The 15,798-nt window shown below is 32.3% G+C and overlaps 1 protein-coding gene across 2 annotated transcripts in view; it reads right to left on the bottom strand.

The window, feature by feature from the left end:
- LOC143198976 (cGMP-dependent protein kinase, isozyme 2 forms cD4/T1/T3A/T3B) overlaps positions 1-15,798 on the bottom strand; it is a 355,938-nt gene that overhangs the window by 118,541 nt on the left and 221,599 nt on the right. For both annotated transcript variants that reach the window (XM_076408685.1, XM_076408694.1), the window contains one exon: positions 14,216-14,382. In XM_076408685.1, coding sequence (XP_076264800.1) covers positions 14,216-14,382 — 167 coding nt within the window. The remainder of the gene's footprint in view (positions 1-14,215; positions 14,383-15,798) is intronic.

Genomic DNA, 15,798 nt, shown 5'->3' with positions numbered 1-15,798 from the left:
TATCCTTTGCATCAAAATAAGTCGCACTTTATTTGATCGAAATTACTTACCAGTGAACTTTTTATTGAAGTCTCCGAACAGCTAGTAGTCGCTGGAAGCCAAATCTGGTGAATACAGTGCATGTGGGAGCAATTAAATTTCATTTTATGTAGTTTTGTCATTGTTTTGATTGACTTTGTGATATGGTGCACTCGTTTCTTGGGAATTTCCACAGTCAAACGTTCTAATTATAGTTATAATATTCACTGTTAAAGGCATTTCCCTTCTCAAGATACTTGATGAATATTACACCAGGCACATCCCAAAATATCGGGACCATAACCTTTCCAGCCGATTGTTGTACTTTCAGGCGCTTAGGACGAGGTTCACCAGTTGTTGTCCACTCAGATAACGACCATTCTGACTCCGAAGTGAAGTGATGGATTCATGTTTCATTTATTGTCAGATATCAATGCAAAAATTACGGTATGTTGCGTTTATACATGGCTCAGATGTGCTAATATTCATTTAAACGCTCTTGTTTTTGGTCAACAGTGAGCAAACGCGGCACCCACTTTGAACAGAGCTTTCTCATAGTTCCTTTAATATTTTTACGATAGGTCACGCCACTTCACTTTTCGATCACTTAAAACATTTTTGTGAAACGACATCCACTGCGTTCTAGATCCTCGCTGTCTCTATGACTATGTTTGAACTCAGCAAACCAACGTTTTATTGTTGTTTCTGACGGAGCGGAGTCCTTATAACACTTTTCAAGCCATTGCTTCAGTTGAACGGTATATTTCCCATAAAGAAGCAGTGTAAAAGTAAAACACGAAATTGTTTTTATCACGGTTATGAAAATAACCAAAGTAGTGTCACTCTTAGCATAATAACTCACAAACTTATGAGCAGAATATCATGAAGTTCTTTAGAAGGTTAGTAATAACTGAAAAAGCGGCGAATGCAATAAAACTAGCGCCATCTATTTGTCTGTTGTAAGTTTGCTTGGCTACTCTTATATGGATATGGCGAGTTTTTCATTTTCTTCGGATATTAATAGTAACATATTCTACAGAGATTGATGCTAAATTTGTGAGTCTTTCTTTCAAACCCTTGATTTCCTAAATCCATAATTTCAAATTCTAAAATAAGCTGCAAATTTGTAAGTTCGACAAGATTAGTTTTGTAAAGAGTTAATGAAGCTGTAACAATGCAAAACAGCACCAAAAGAGCTCGGATTTCAAAAAAGTAAATAATGTTATAATAAATTTGTTTATCTTGATCCTATAGTAAGGAGATTAGAAAAACGGCATGCAATGGCAATAGATATTCAATAGGTTTGAAGCATATCTATTTATAATTTTCTTTCTTTTCTTCCTATCACCATCAATGAATGAAGGTACCTAAAATAATATATCTACGCTGCGTTTCACTGCACATTTAATTTTAAAAAATGGTAGTTGAAACTGATATGTTGTCAATATTTTGAAATTTTCGGAGATTTGCGATTTCATATTATTCCAAGAGATCGGCAACGCTGTTCATGTTTTTTTTTACGAATATGACGCTGTCATCACAAAACATTAAGTTTGGGGTATAATTGTGATTATTATATAGAACTCTATAGCAGTTTTAATTACTTCCCTTGAAGACTTTCCTTGAATGTTGTATTTTTCTATAAAAAATAACCAGGATGTGATTTAATAAATGCCCAAGTACTTCAACAACGGTCAAGGAAGAGCACAATTGAATTAGTACATCTATTTAACGCTACACTGCGATTTCAATATGTGCCTAGGCCGTGGAATATTGAGAAAATTATTATGATCCCTAGATTAGGTAAATCGCCCTATCAGAAAATATCATATAGACCAATATTATTGCTACCAATCATATCTAAATTATTTGAGAAGTTATTATTCAAATGCCTCAGACTGTCACAATTCACTCGACAACTGATCAGGTACATCATATTACGTATGTAATTGAGAAAAATTTTGAAAACAAAGAAATTTGTTCAGCAATATTTCTAGATCCGGCCCAAGTTTTTGACAAAGTATGGCACGAACGACTCGAATACAAGTTGGCAAACAAACTATCCACCCAGATGAGCCAGATCCTCAAATTCAATATCATCATCAAGGGATTGCGAAAAAATATTAAGAAAGATTACGTGAATACAAAAACTTCAAGTACTACAACTGCTCGTCAATAGATTTACCCGGAGGTTGAAGAGATTAGAACTTCTTGAACTAATATAATTAAATTATGTGAAAAAAAGGTGCAGAGGTCTATATAGAAAACTATGTAGAGAGCATCAAAATGTTAATTAAGTTTAGGTTTGAAATCTGATCTGGATTTACGGAAGAACAATATGAACAAAAAAACTACTGGATAGTTGTAGTTGATTACCAGTTGTAATATATATCTGTAAAGAATTAATATACCTGGAGTTTGTTTAGTTCTGCTGACATTTTTTTCAAGGAAAATATTAACTTGAATGCTGTTTTTCTATAAAAACAACAACTCTTAATCACATGAAATTTAAAGATGTACTGCTTACTTTTTCCTTTGTTTTTAAAATACGAAACTAAAACTAATTAAAACTTGTTATAAAGTATTTGGGGATCGTCGTTGTTTCGTCGTTTCTTAATCGTCGACTCTTTTCTGCTGATGTACGAAAAAAATAATTCAAATTATAATAACTTATTTGACATAAAAGAGACAACCAATATTATATTCAACTAATGTAGTTGCATTTGAGCACAAAATATCAAATTTGACATTAAAATCTATATTCGGATAACAGTTTACAAAGAGAAAATACTGTTAATATGTAAATCAATTACATCAAAGAAATGCAAATTATTAAACAAATACCAAGCCCATGTCATACCCGGAATTCTAACTCGCAATTTCTGCTTGACTGACCAACATCACAAGCATTAAATAAGTGCGGATGCGATTCTAAGAACAGTAATGTTATTGAAGTAATAGCATTGAACTTTTTGAACGTTTAATATAGAACCGATGAAGAAATAATAGGGGTAATTAGTTATGTAACCAAACATACACCATATTTAATGACATATTGATTAACACTTGAGATTATTAAAATGAAAAGGTAAAAAGACTAAAATTAGAAATCATTTAATAAAACCTTGATATATTTTTACTATACTATTACAATAACAGCTTTATTTGTTTATATAAATATAATAGTAAAAAACCACCAAAATTGCAAAATGGGGATTTGTTTAACAACGGATTATAAGAAATTATTTAATTAACAAAAATAAAAAAGCATGAAGTATGACATCACATTGTCACCATTAGCAGTTACTTGTAATATTATGTATAATAAATATTTCACTTAAGAAAATAAATTGTTTAGGAATTTTAGTCTTTTTGGATTAAAGTTAATATTGATACTAATATAAAACGCTAAAATGTTGTTGATTGGGGGATAACGATAGCGTTTAAATAAAAGTTAATATATCCATAGAATATGCGATTTTTTCTATAGATGGCGTCAATCGTAAATACCATTCGTTGGAAGGTAATACTTGAAATAATACTATGTTTGTATGGACATAGACTTTTTCGTTTGAAAACAGAAACAAGCAGTGAAATATGAGTCAGGTTCTATTAGTTCAATCACTGATGAACTTTTTGAAAAGATCTAGGACGATAAGTACATCAGCGTATCGATATTAGTACAATTCTATTTATTGATTAGAAAACAGTTTTGAATCACGAAGCTAGCCACTAAAATAAGATCAATATATGGGTCCTTATCAGTTGAGAGAGAAAACCGCGATATACCTATTAAAATTTGCAGTGCGCTGTTATTTCTGAAATATATGGTAACCGATGATATCTATTACATATGACAAGTGGAAGTCTCAAAGATCGTATTCAATGAATAATGAGCCAATACAAGCCTCTGAGAAACAACGATTGACTATTAAAAAGGTGTGCGTTGTGTATGTGTGATGGACTGGTAGGGAAACTACCATGAATGTATTCCAGTTAGGTACATGATTGATCTCACATCTACTGCAAATAAGTAGAAATATTACTCCAGACAACTAAAAGAAATCGACTGGAATTGAATAATGTTGTCTTCCTTTATGACAACGCCCGGCCCCTTTTTAGATGACTGGTCACAAATTGCGAGATTTTCATTGGTATGTTTTGATGAAGCCACCTGATCAACTTAGAGAATACTCAACCTTTGGCTATCATATGTACTCTGTAATGTTGCAAGAGTAGAAACTGCAGACAACTTTTGGTTTAAAATCAGAAACTATAGAATATCTCGATAGCCCCGTCTGAAAAAAAAACGAAACCTTATTGGCTTAACTACATTCATTGTCATACAATAAGAAAACCAGTGAATTTTATTAGTTTTTCCTTTTTATTTACAATTTATTTATGGACGCTATTATTATTCAACTAAACTGTGTGTTTATTTTTCAAACACTAAATAAAGGAGGTGCTTGCATGTATTTTGATTCTTTTTACCTCGAAAAGACATTTATTGATTCTAATTTTCTAACATCCTTTATAACTTTACTCCCATATTTCTAGAAACATGACAATACCATGTCGAAAGAACGATATTAGTTTAGAATTATTCAATCATCGACCCATTTTCCATTTCTTCAGCATTTCGAAATTGTGTGCCAGACCACACGCGCTATATGAACCCCAACAGGTGATAATTAAAAGGCGCTTATGTCTGAACAAGTGGATGCCGCAGAACTTCCTATTTGAGCTGAAACAGTGTATCCTTCACAACTCTTACAACATGTTGCCGAGCATTGTCTTACAAGGGGATGGCCTTTGTTATCCGTTATTGCTGGTCTTTTTGCAGCAATACGCCATTCTATTTATTCAACTGACCTTGGCAGTTATCTGTAATACCAGCTTCATTCAATTTTAGCAGGTTATTGATATTAAAATCACCACTTTTGAATCGGTTAAACCAATACCGACAATTAGAATATAAAGGAGTGCCATCACCATGTTCCATGGGCTTCAGTATTACAGTATTTAAAAATGTAACAAATGTAAAAACACTGAAGCAATAGACATCGAAAATTCAATTTTAAGAATTCCACAATTAGCACCTGTGTATACTGAATAAGTGTATGATAAAATACTAATTCAGAAACTGTTATTTAATGTACTGAACTGAAAAAACCATTGAATTTAACCATTTAAGATTATTGTTCACATTGATATTTCGCATTTTAACGAATAGATATCGCTGATCAAATTACAGACAAGACCTAACAACAAAAGGGGACAAAAGTCCCGCTACCAATTTGATTGCGCACCATCTTTGTTATGTAACATTTAGCTCAGTTTCGCTTTAAACATTGTGTTGTATAAACGTCCAAATTTTATTATGGATAAATATACGCTATAAGAACAAACAGAAATAGTGACAATATTTATTGAAAATGATTGTTTCATTATTGGCAGTTAGCGAAAATTGCGTCAAAAATATCCTAATCGTTCAGTGCCTTACAAAACCACAATTTATCGTTCTGGAAGACAACAGACGTCTCGTAATGCTAAAAATATGGCTCTGGTGTGCGATAGTGTTGTAGAGTCTCCTGGAATATCAATTCGGAGACGTGATTGCCAGTTACACCATGCAGTTTAAGGCGAAATTTGAAAACTGATTTAGAAATGTTCCCGTACAAAATTCAATTAGTCCAAAAATTGCTAGCGAGAGATCCTTATCAACGTGTCGATTTTGTATGGCCAGCCAAATCTCCTGGATTTAACAGCACCAGATTTTCTTATGGGGTGTTTTAACAACAAAAGTTTATGTAAATAAGCCCCAAACGATTCAACATCTTAAAGACAATATTCAATAATGACAAAATTGAAGAAATTCCGCCTCAGATGTTGCGGGATGTCATGAAAAATGCTTTAAAAAAGAGCCAGTCATCGCGATCACCATTTAGGCGATATAATTTTTCAATCATAACGAAAAAAAACCGTAAAGGCCAAATAAACTTTTTATGAAACCCAACCAAACTTACTTATCTTTTTTTTTGAGCAAAGTTATAGGTAATCAAAATGGTAGCGGAACTCTTGCCCCATGTTGTATATGAAATTATTTTATAATAGTTTTTATGTTTTTATCCGTTAACAAAAAAAACCGTGTAAATAATAAATTAAATTCTATTTAAGCTTATAATGCTACATAATTAAATAACACTAATATTAGAGAATGAATTTCTCTGTTTAACAGTAATATGTGAATAGGTGACAGGCTACTTATTTAGCATAGAAAAGCCAAAAGTCTATTTTTTTTTGAATCTATGTCGCTGTGAAAATAGACAATATCTTTTAATAAAAAATAGCATCCGTTGGTATTATCAATAATTGGTAAAAATATAGTCACTTTGAATTAAATTTAAATCTGCCTAATAGTGATGTTGATTTATATCCTACTTACACAACTAGTTGGAATGAACAAGTGTAACAAAGACAAATATATAATGTTTATATAATTCTAAAGAAAAAGTGTTCTTCCTTTGGAAAGTTGCGTCGACTAATTAACACATTATATCATTATGCTAATGATTGTTTTCAAGGAAACCGAGATCAAAATAGTAAATATCAAACAGGATATCGAAGAACCGTAATAAAATGCCAAGATAACTTTGCCTAAATCAATCTAACCTTCTTCAAAATGCCTTTTACAGTCGATTGCAATTAAACGGAAGCCACAGTTTAGAACCGTTACTGTTTAAGAAACGAGTTGCTGTTGCGTCAAAAAAAAAGTGAAGGCGTGTCGCTCGTTGTTTTTTATCGTATTCACGGCGGCGAGATTCGTCACATCGGGAAACGTCAAAGAATAGTTATTTTGCATAAGAACCACAGTTTTTTTTCAATTTATTGAAATTTTCTGACGACTATCAATTTTGACATCATCCTCACTCAGATTCCTCCCTCAGAGGCTTAACATTGAAAGGCAATATACAAGTTTTCGACAGTTTTAACTGAAGGTCTAATACATATGTAATGGTATGTAATTTGAATTTCGCGCGCCCTTGAATTTGGAAATAGCGTTCAGAAATTTTAGGCCTATAAAAACGTTTAGACGTATTGACTAACTTCAAGAGGCTAGCATCACGCCATCCCGCCTAAAAATAACAACAGTCGAGAAAAATAATCGAAGCCAAAAACGAAAGATCAAGTCGTTTGTCTTGTACATATTGTGTTATACATTGTTGCTGCTAAATAAATTTATTTCTGTTGGAGAGTGAGTTTTAATGAAATAAGCCAAACCCCACACATAAATTAAATAAAATATTAAATAATAAATAATTAAAGATTCGATCTCTTCTTTTTACTAAGAGAATCTTCAGAATAAAAGAAAACGGAATACTTATAATTCGGGAAATTTGGATTATGTGGGTGACAGAGACCCTGGCGTATGATAGGGGTTGCCGTGTTTCAGCTACCTACCGCAAATTGTGAGAGGGTAGGGTTTTAATCGACAGATTTGCTTGATGTAAGGGTGAACCTCACACTGAGCATATTCGTAAAGATTTTGAATGGGATGCCTGACTCGAGATTGTTCATTGATTGAGAGACTATTCACGTTCCTCATAAACCGTGGGCCATTAAGTAATGCGCGGACTTTCTTGGAATTTCTCCGAGTATTAACTCGGAGTAGTGCAAGTTGTCTCTCAAAGACGTACTTGCACCACACCGGTGCTCTATTGAGGCAGACTAGTCGAACCAGCATTTTATAAACATTGCTTTCCGTGGGATTGAGAGTTTGCTTTTTCTTCAGAGTAGTGAAAATAACTGTACACACTATTGCCTTTGCAGATGACGTGCTGAATTTGGGATGACCATTGGAACTTGGCCACTGGTCAAAATGGAGACTGAGATACGTGGCCTCCTGGAGCCAGGAGATAGGAACTCTTTCGATTTGAAGGCGGTACGCTCGGAGATCCCTTCGACTATGGAACATAATTGCCTGGTTGACTTGGGCTTGGAGTCTGTTTTGCATCCGCACAGTATGCGGTGGTGAAAAATGCGGTGTCATCTGCATAAAAAAGAGAGACGTAGTCAAGCATTTTCGACCGTAGAATTCTGTGTGGGCGTATTTATGGTGGCCTAAAGATTTATAGGGATTGCTATTTGATAACGATATATATTGGTAAAACTGTTACTGAGTTATTCAGCTTATACAGACGCTAATCATAGAACATTAAAATTCATATTTTTGATTATGTTCTTTACTTTTGTTCTTTCATTTGAAGAAACCTGCTGCCGATACCCATTACTTTATGTATGGCAATTATGGCGATACTGATCCCGTCATATACAAATTGTTGGTTTTAGATACATAGATACATGGTTTTAGATAGACATATGTTTTGTTTATAGATAAGAAGAGCTGAGAAAATATTACTAGTATCACCAAAATTAAGAGAGCTCAAGTAGTCATGTCAATATTATTCGTTGCACACATAATCTGTAATATATTACATAACATACAAGCTACGTTGACCAGCGGCAACGCAGAAATCCAGTATTATGAAAGGACTATAACCTATGAATTATTAAACAATTTTCATCCAAAGAATGTACAGCTACACCTTCAGGAATTGAAAGCAAGTAATTGTTCTTCCGGAATAACACTAGTGCAACTACAAAATACTTTCTATATGCATCAAACAAAAAGAGATTGTACGGGCGAAAAGAACTTGCTATTTATGGCTAATTCATTTCATTCAAATTTGACTGCATAATCTTAAAATTACTGTTTATTATAAATCGGTTTCAAAAGATATAATTTGTTATTTAACTCTCCTTAAACGTAGAAACATTATCGAAACATTTTAAATTGGTTTACATTAAATCACACTGTAACCATTAAAACATGTAATATTTTAATTTCGCCACAGAAAATAATTATAATTAAAAACTTTTGACATGTCGATTTTACTAACAAATTATTAAAAATTAAAGATTAATAAACAAATTTAACTTTTTAATGTATCTCTAGTAAATGTGGAAATATAATCAAGGTTACCTTGAAATAGTTACTTCTTAAATGTATTGGAGACTATGCAATAAACAAACAGTATCCAAGCTTCTCATTACATAATTCCACCTTTAAAGGTCATACCATCAGAGTGTCTTTGGGTATACAACTTTTATTCTGAAACAACTAAAAATTGACCTTTCGCCAGCACATCTATAAAAAAAGATCACTTATAACTTTTTATATTTATTTTGTTTAAATTTAGATGTTCGGTAGTTTATGAAGTTTGTGTTTTGAAATATTGGTGTAAAATTGTTACTAGAAATATGTCCCATTTTTAAACGAGGGTTAGACGGACAGTTGTCGGCCTGATAATGAAAATCTCTGATTTTCAGTTAAAAAATAACTTCCCTTCTAACACGATATCGGAAAGAAACACATAGAATTTGATTTAAGCATTGTATTTGAAAGACCTCAAGCTTACAGATGTCAGGCTGTAATGTGTGTTTAAATCTCGAAGCTTTACAGAAGGACTAGCAAGATAAGCGTTCAAAAGAGGTGGATTTTAGTATTGATTGTAACATTTACTCGCTCCTAGAAACACCAACATCTGTATCAGCGAATATCAGACTTTCAACGAGTTTGAACAACGAGTTTGAAGCATTATATTGAAGGTTATGTCTGTTTTTAAGAACGTTTCTTATAATTTTATCCGCTACTATTTTGAAAAGCAGTGGAGTTCACTCACCGGCTCGAACCAAATGAACCATACTAAGACCTCTGAAGAAGTTCAACTTTCAAAGCTGCCCAAAGTTAAAGCCAGTTTCAGTCGAAAATAGATCGAAAATAATTAATACAAAAAATCAAGTTTAGTTAAACATCATATTTTTCTTCATCAACGTGAATTCTTGAAACAATTTGACCGTCATCGGTGTAAAACGTCTACTACATTTTTTTTTAAACAAATATATCATCATCTCTGTATCAAGCCAAAAACTTTTCGTCTTGCCTTCATATTACTGATCAATGACATCCAATATCTTAGGAGTCTAGAACATATTTTCGATGATATTACAGTAACACAAATAAAATTATACTAGGAAAAAAGAACGTGATTTACTGAAAAAAAAAATTGGACACTGTAAACAAAACAGATTTTTTAAAAAGCTTCTATATAATATAGTGTGATTTTGCAATGCATTTGTGACTCAACGATCGTATATTACAAACAACTCCATTCATAATTAGTTTCACTATATTTTGTTAGTCGCTTTCTTAAATGTAACATTAATGTGGCTAGAATACACAATTGAATGAAAAAAGGTTAAACGTTCTTTATTTCAGATTATGTTATGTAATGTTATAGAAAATATTAATACAAATTTATAAAGAAACCCTTATACTCTATAGGAATCAATAATACTTTCCATGATTTAATTGAATGTGTATGCTAGGTAACAGTAGATCTAAATATTCGACAATTTAATATTTCATCTTTCAGAGAACAATATCATAATTCTATGATTAAATTTCATTCAATTTAAATATACCGTAAATATACAGAAATATTTTTGCATAATGGGTACTATATTAGTTAACAATGAAGTAAAAAGAAGTAACACACATAATAAAACAATCATAAAACAACATATGTGAGATATATACATACTGTTCAGTTTTGTCTGAAAACTGGATGGATTCCATAACTTTCGGTTCCATGAAGACTAGTTTTTTGCTACTCAATAAAGCTATTTCGAAACTACCTAAATAATACATGAATTTCTTAAACAAGTAAAACACTCTTACTTCCATGAACTATTTAGTTTCATCAATTTTTTATATTAACATCTTTTATGAGAATAAAAACGATCTTAATGTACTTTAAATTCTGTTAAATTTCCCGCTTGATGTTTTCCTATGATGAACTAAATCGATACATATATATTGTTAAAAGGAACTTGCATTATCTCGAAAAAGTTATATCTCTCTCACACTTTCATTTCCTGACGGGAATGAATTTCATGAGAAATCATACCATCTATTTTCTCTTTAAAAATATTAAAATATGCAGTACTTTTACTTGTATCATCTTAGTTATTCTTAGTATATATGCTCTGTATTGTTAGATAATACAATATTTTATATTTAAATACTTATGTATAAAAAACTACTTGATGGATAGGCAACTGAAATAACACAACATCGATGCAGATTTCAGTAACACGTCCGCTGCGCTGCTACCCATTTGTGGCAACAGATGGCGCTGCCTATCAAAGAAATTTAAAAAGAGAAATAACTTGTTATCAAAAATATATAAACAACTTGAATAAATTGATGTTCATTTAAACTTTGCTGACGTATAATGTACAAATATACAGTTTTAAAGAAGTAATAAGCATCTAAAAGAAAAGTTTAATTGACAGTTATATATTCTCACGTATTTTGATGACAAATTTTGTTCAACATTAGTATACTTATTTTTACTACTAGTAGAAACGTAATATTTCAAAAAAAAATGTGTTCTTTAAACTATCACGTATAAACACTGAAAAATCTTCTTACTAAAGTATTATACTACTTCACAAATTGAATGATAGAATCAGGTAAATCGAGATATACAAATATATTTAACTTGGTCTATTGAAGTAGGACTATAAGAACTAAGTTGGGCGTTTTTATACATTGGACGTTGGAAATAGCTAACAGGAATCATAGAAAAAATATATTGCATAAATATTTGGAATATATCAAATGTGTGATCACTTGGAAAACAATTTTGTGAGGGGAATGCGACCTTGGCAAGGGCGTTATAATAGTACACAACGAAGATGACTGTTAGAATTGGAATTACAGCTTTACTTACCACAAACAAAAAAACATCTATATCTAAGATATTACTGAAAGCAAAGCAAGTTACTGTTAACGAAAAAATATTAAGAACATTCTGCTCATGTACATCGGCTTTTACGCCATTTCAAAATGAGCTCCGTGATTAAAATTTGCTCTAACTTATGTTGTTGTACAAACCATGAACCATCATATTCCTTTATTTCATGTAGAGGCATGAATTGCAAATATCGAGAAAAGTAGAAGAATTAAGGAAGAGTTGCAAGCAACCATTCTAGTACTAAATGGCAAAAATATAATTTCGAGGATATGTTTGAACGAACATGTGAACAATGTTTATGCGGCATGCTCAAGTATTGCGTGATCAACAGCGGTGTATTTGTTCAAAACTAGACGCTTTCTCCGAGTTATACGAGATATAAATTGATGATGGTGATACACCAAGTGCTTTCGTCATTAAATACTTAAGTGAACGATTGACAATGATGGTCATGAGTTGGCAATATTCACCAATATAAAGTATATAGAAGGTAAACTTAAATGAATGCTGCCGTAACCACTTTTAAGCCATTCGGAATCTCACGTATTTTGAAGACAAATTTTGTTCAATTTTAATCTAACTTGTGTTTATACAATTAGATTACTGGACATTTTTGGATAATTAACTTTGTTGTTTCTATAGACAATGATTATCTTTTAGGGTGTGATATATTTGATATATTAGAATGTTTGAATGAGCTTCTCATAAAGAACAAGAAGCTATATAGTTTTTTAATACTTTAAAGTCTCCTTTTTACCAACGAGGGTTTATTTGGACTGAACCTACAGTTTAACGTGGGTTCCGAACTGCGGTCCTATGCATTAAGCCTAACGACCAGTCCCAGAAGACATCCGGTCTTATCCAGCCTGGTCACTGGCGTGACTGGGATGGTTATTTCGGATCTTCCACTGTTGCCTAAAGACATTTACAATTATAATCACAAAAATAAAGTACATCTTTAGGACTACTAATATTATAGCCTTAAACCTCAAAAGATGCGTGTATAAATTTGATAGCTGTCGGATCATTAGTTTGTGAATTATAGCATTTTGAGCGAAGTAACTTTTGTTATTGTGAAAAAAATGGATAAAAAGGAACTTCGCGTGTTGATAAAATATTGCTTTTTGAAGGGAAAAAATACAGTTAAAGCAAAAACTAGGCTTGATGCCGAGTTTCCGGACACTGCTTCAGGAAAATCAACCATCAAGGATTGGTATGCTAAGTTTAGACGTGGTGAATTATAACCGAAGACGGTGAACGCAGTCGACGTCCAAAACATTAAAAAAATACACAAAATGATTTTGACTGACCGCAAATTGAAATTGAAAGAAATAGAGACACTCTAAAGATATCAACTGAACGTGTACATCATATCGTTCACGAATATTTGGGTATGAGAAAGCTCTGTGCAAAGTGGGTGCCGCGCGAGCTCACTTTTGACCAAAAACATCCACGAGTTGATGATTCGGAGCAGTGTTTGAAAATGATCAAGCGTAAGAAACCCGAGTTTGTGCGTCGATATGTGACAATGGATGAAACGTGGCTCCATAATTTCATTCCCATTAAGCCCAATCGTCAGTTATTCGAGTGGACTGCACACGATGAAAACACGCGAAAACGCAACAGTCGGTTGCCAAAGTTATATCGTCTATACTTTGGGATGCGCATGGAATAATTTTCATTGACTACCTTGAAAATGGAAGGATCATTAACAGCGACTATTACATAGCGTTATTGGACCGTTTGAAGGACAAAATTATCAAAAACGGCCGTATTTGAAGAAAAAGTCATCCTCCACCGTATTCTCCAGATCTGGCCTCCAGCGATTATTTTCTGTTCTTAGATCTCAAAAGAATGCTCGCTGGTAAGAAATTTTCATCGAATGAAGAGGAGATCGACGAAACTGAGGTCTATTTTGAAGTAAAGGACAAATCGTACTACAAAAATGGTATAGAAAAGTTGAAGGGTCGCTATAATCAGTGTATCAGTGAAGGGAATCATGTCGAATAAAAAAAAAACTAATTGTGTCAAAAAAATGTGTTTTGCAATTGTAGGCCGGGGACTTTTCAATTGACCTGTTAGCCAATCAGAATGATTAATGCCGGTATATTCCATACCATACAACACCATACAATATAACCTATTTGTAACTAATCTAACATACATTAATACGATATATTTATACAACCTCATATACATCGTTATGTCACTATGGGGCTGTCCACTTATATATAAATATATATATGTGTAATATATTTATCTTAATGGGGGCTCATTTCATTTGGAACGTATCTTTTTATGAAAACCTGACTTACCTTCTAAAACGTAAACGGTACTTCCAACGTCTCCTTCCCTTATGATCAAACTGCCGCTTGCGTACTCGTCTGGGTACATGCAATCAACAATTTCCTTAATTTGAGTCAATTCCAGGTTTTTCATGAAGTCATTATCCAAAATTGCAGCTTTGATAAGTTCCCTCGAACTGTAATGGAAAGAAAAATATTAAAATAGAATTACAAACATGACTTATTATGTCATAATATTCTTTACGTTAACAATATCATCACATGATCCAAATCGAGATAGATTGCTATTAACGAACCGAAATTAGATCTGTAAACAAGTTATCTATTGCTGTATTGTTTAAAGCTGATTTTAGTATTTTTCACGTCTAGTTTATAATAGGTAACTAAAGAAATTGATAGATTTGTATAAGAAATTATCAGCGTGTCGTCAGCGAGTAACTTGTCAAAAAAAAACGACTTGCAAGTTTCGTCAGATAGAGCCATTTACATTTTTTCTATTTAAATATTTATAAATAATAATGGATCTGAAAATTTTACAGTATAAATTATAGAATTTAAAAAAATAAAATAGTTATTGTTAATCTATAAGAAGACATTTTTATTAATATTGGTTTTCGTTTTTTTTAAATATATTTTAAAGTCTCCTTTTACCAACTAGGAGTAACCTTACCTATACTGAACCTACATTTTAACGTGGACTCCCAACCACGGTCTTTAGCATTAAGCCTACTGACTGGTGAGAGACCAACTTTAGAAATCATCCCAGAAGACTAATTAATAAAATTAATAGGCGATAGCAGTGATGCGAGATAAATAGAGCGATGTAGTTATCTAACATAGAACATTATTTTAAACATTTAAATTGATTTTATTAAACTATATATTTGACTCTTTCCATACCAATTCCGTTATGATAAAGTATTTATGATTTTAGAATAAGAAAACCTCATTTATTTTGGTTTGTTTTGAACAATTAGTAAAAAGGAAGAACATTATTTGTATATCTTCAGTTTAGGCAGCTGTGAAAGCTGAATATGTTCCCCTAAAAGATATAAAACTTCTTGAGGCATCTTTTGATAGTGATAAGCGTTACAATTAAAACTAAATCCCGCTTCTTTACCATTTATCTTGCCAATTCTTGTGTATGGCTCCGAGACTTGCACTCTGTTACAGTGTGGTATCTGTAAGCTGGAGGGATTTTAAATGGAATGCATAAGACTGAATCTGAAAAATATGAGATTGACATTTTTGATGCCAGAACACATGTAGACGATCGCCAACTGTATCGGAATTTAGTGGAGAATACTCCGGAGAAGTCCGGAGGTACCAACAGCAGCGTATTAGTTGAGAAGCAGACACTCTCTGAGTGCCGATTATGGATTGATGATGATGATTTTACTGAATCACATAATCTCATAATACATTTTAATTAAATATTAACTGATTCTGTGGTAATCGAAGTTCCATAATGACTTATTGTGTCAGTATTGTATTTTTATCATAGTCGTACGTTTAATTTACTCATTTAATCAATGTATATCAAATTATTTCAAGCACAGTTCGATTATTTTCAAATTTTTTTAACTTTCGTG

The sequence above is a fragment of the Rhynchophorus ferrugineus genome, unplaced genomic scaffold (genome assembly GCF_030347505.1).
Source record: "Rhynchophorus ferrugineus isolate W39M unplaced genomic scaffold, kcgeb_rfMv2 rfM1, whole genome shotgun sequence".
Taxonomy (NCBI): domain Eukaryota; kingdom Metazoa; phylum Arthropoda; class Insecta; order Coleoptera; family Curculionidae; genus Rhynchophorus; species Rhynchophorus ferrugineus.
The sequence above is the reverse complement of the archived record's forward strand: the minus strand, read 5'-3'. Positions and strand labels throughout refer to the sequence as shown.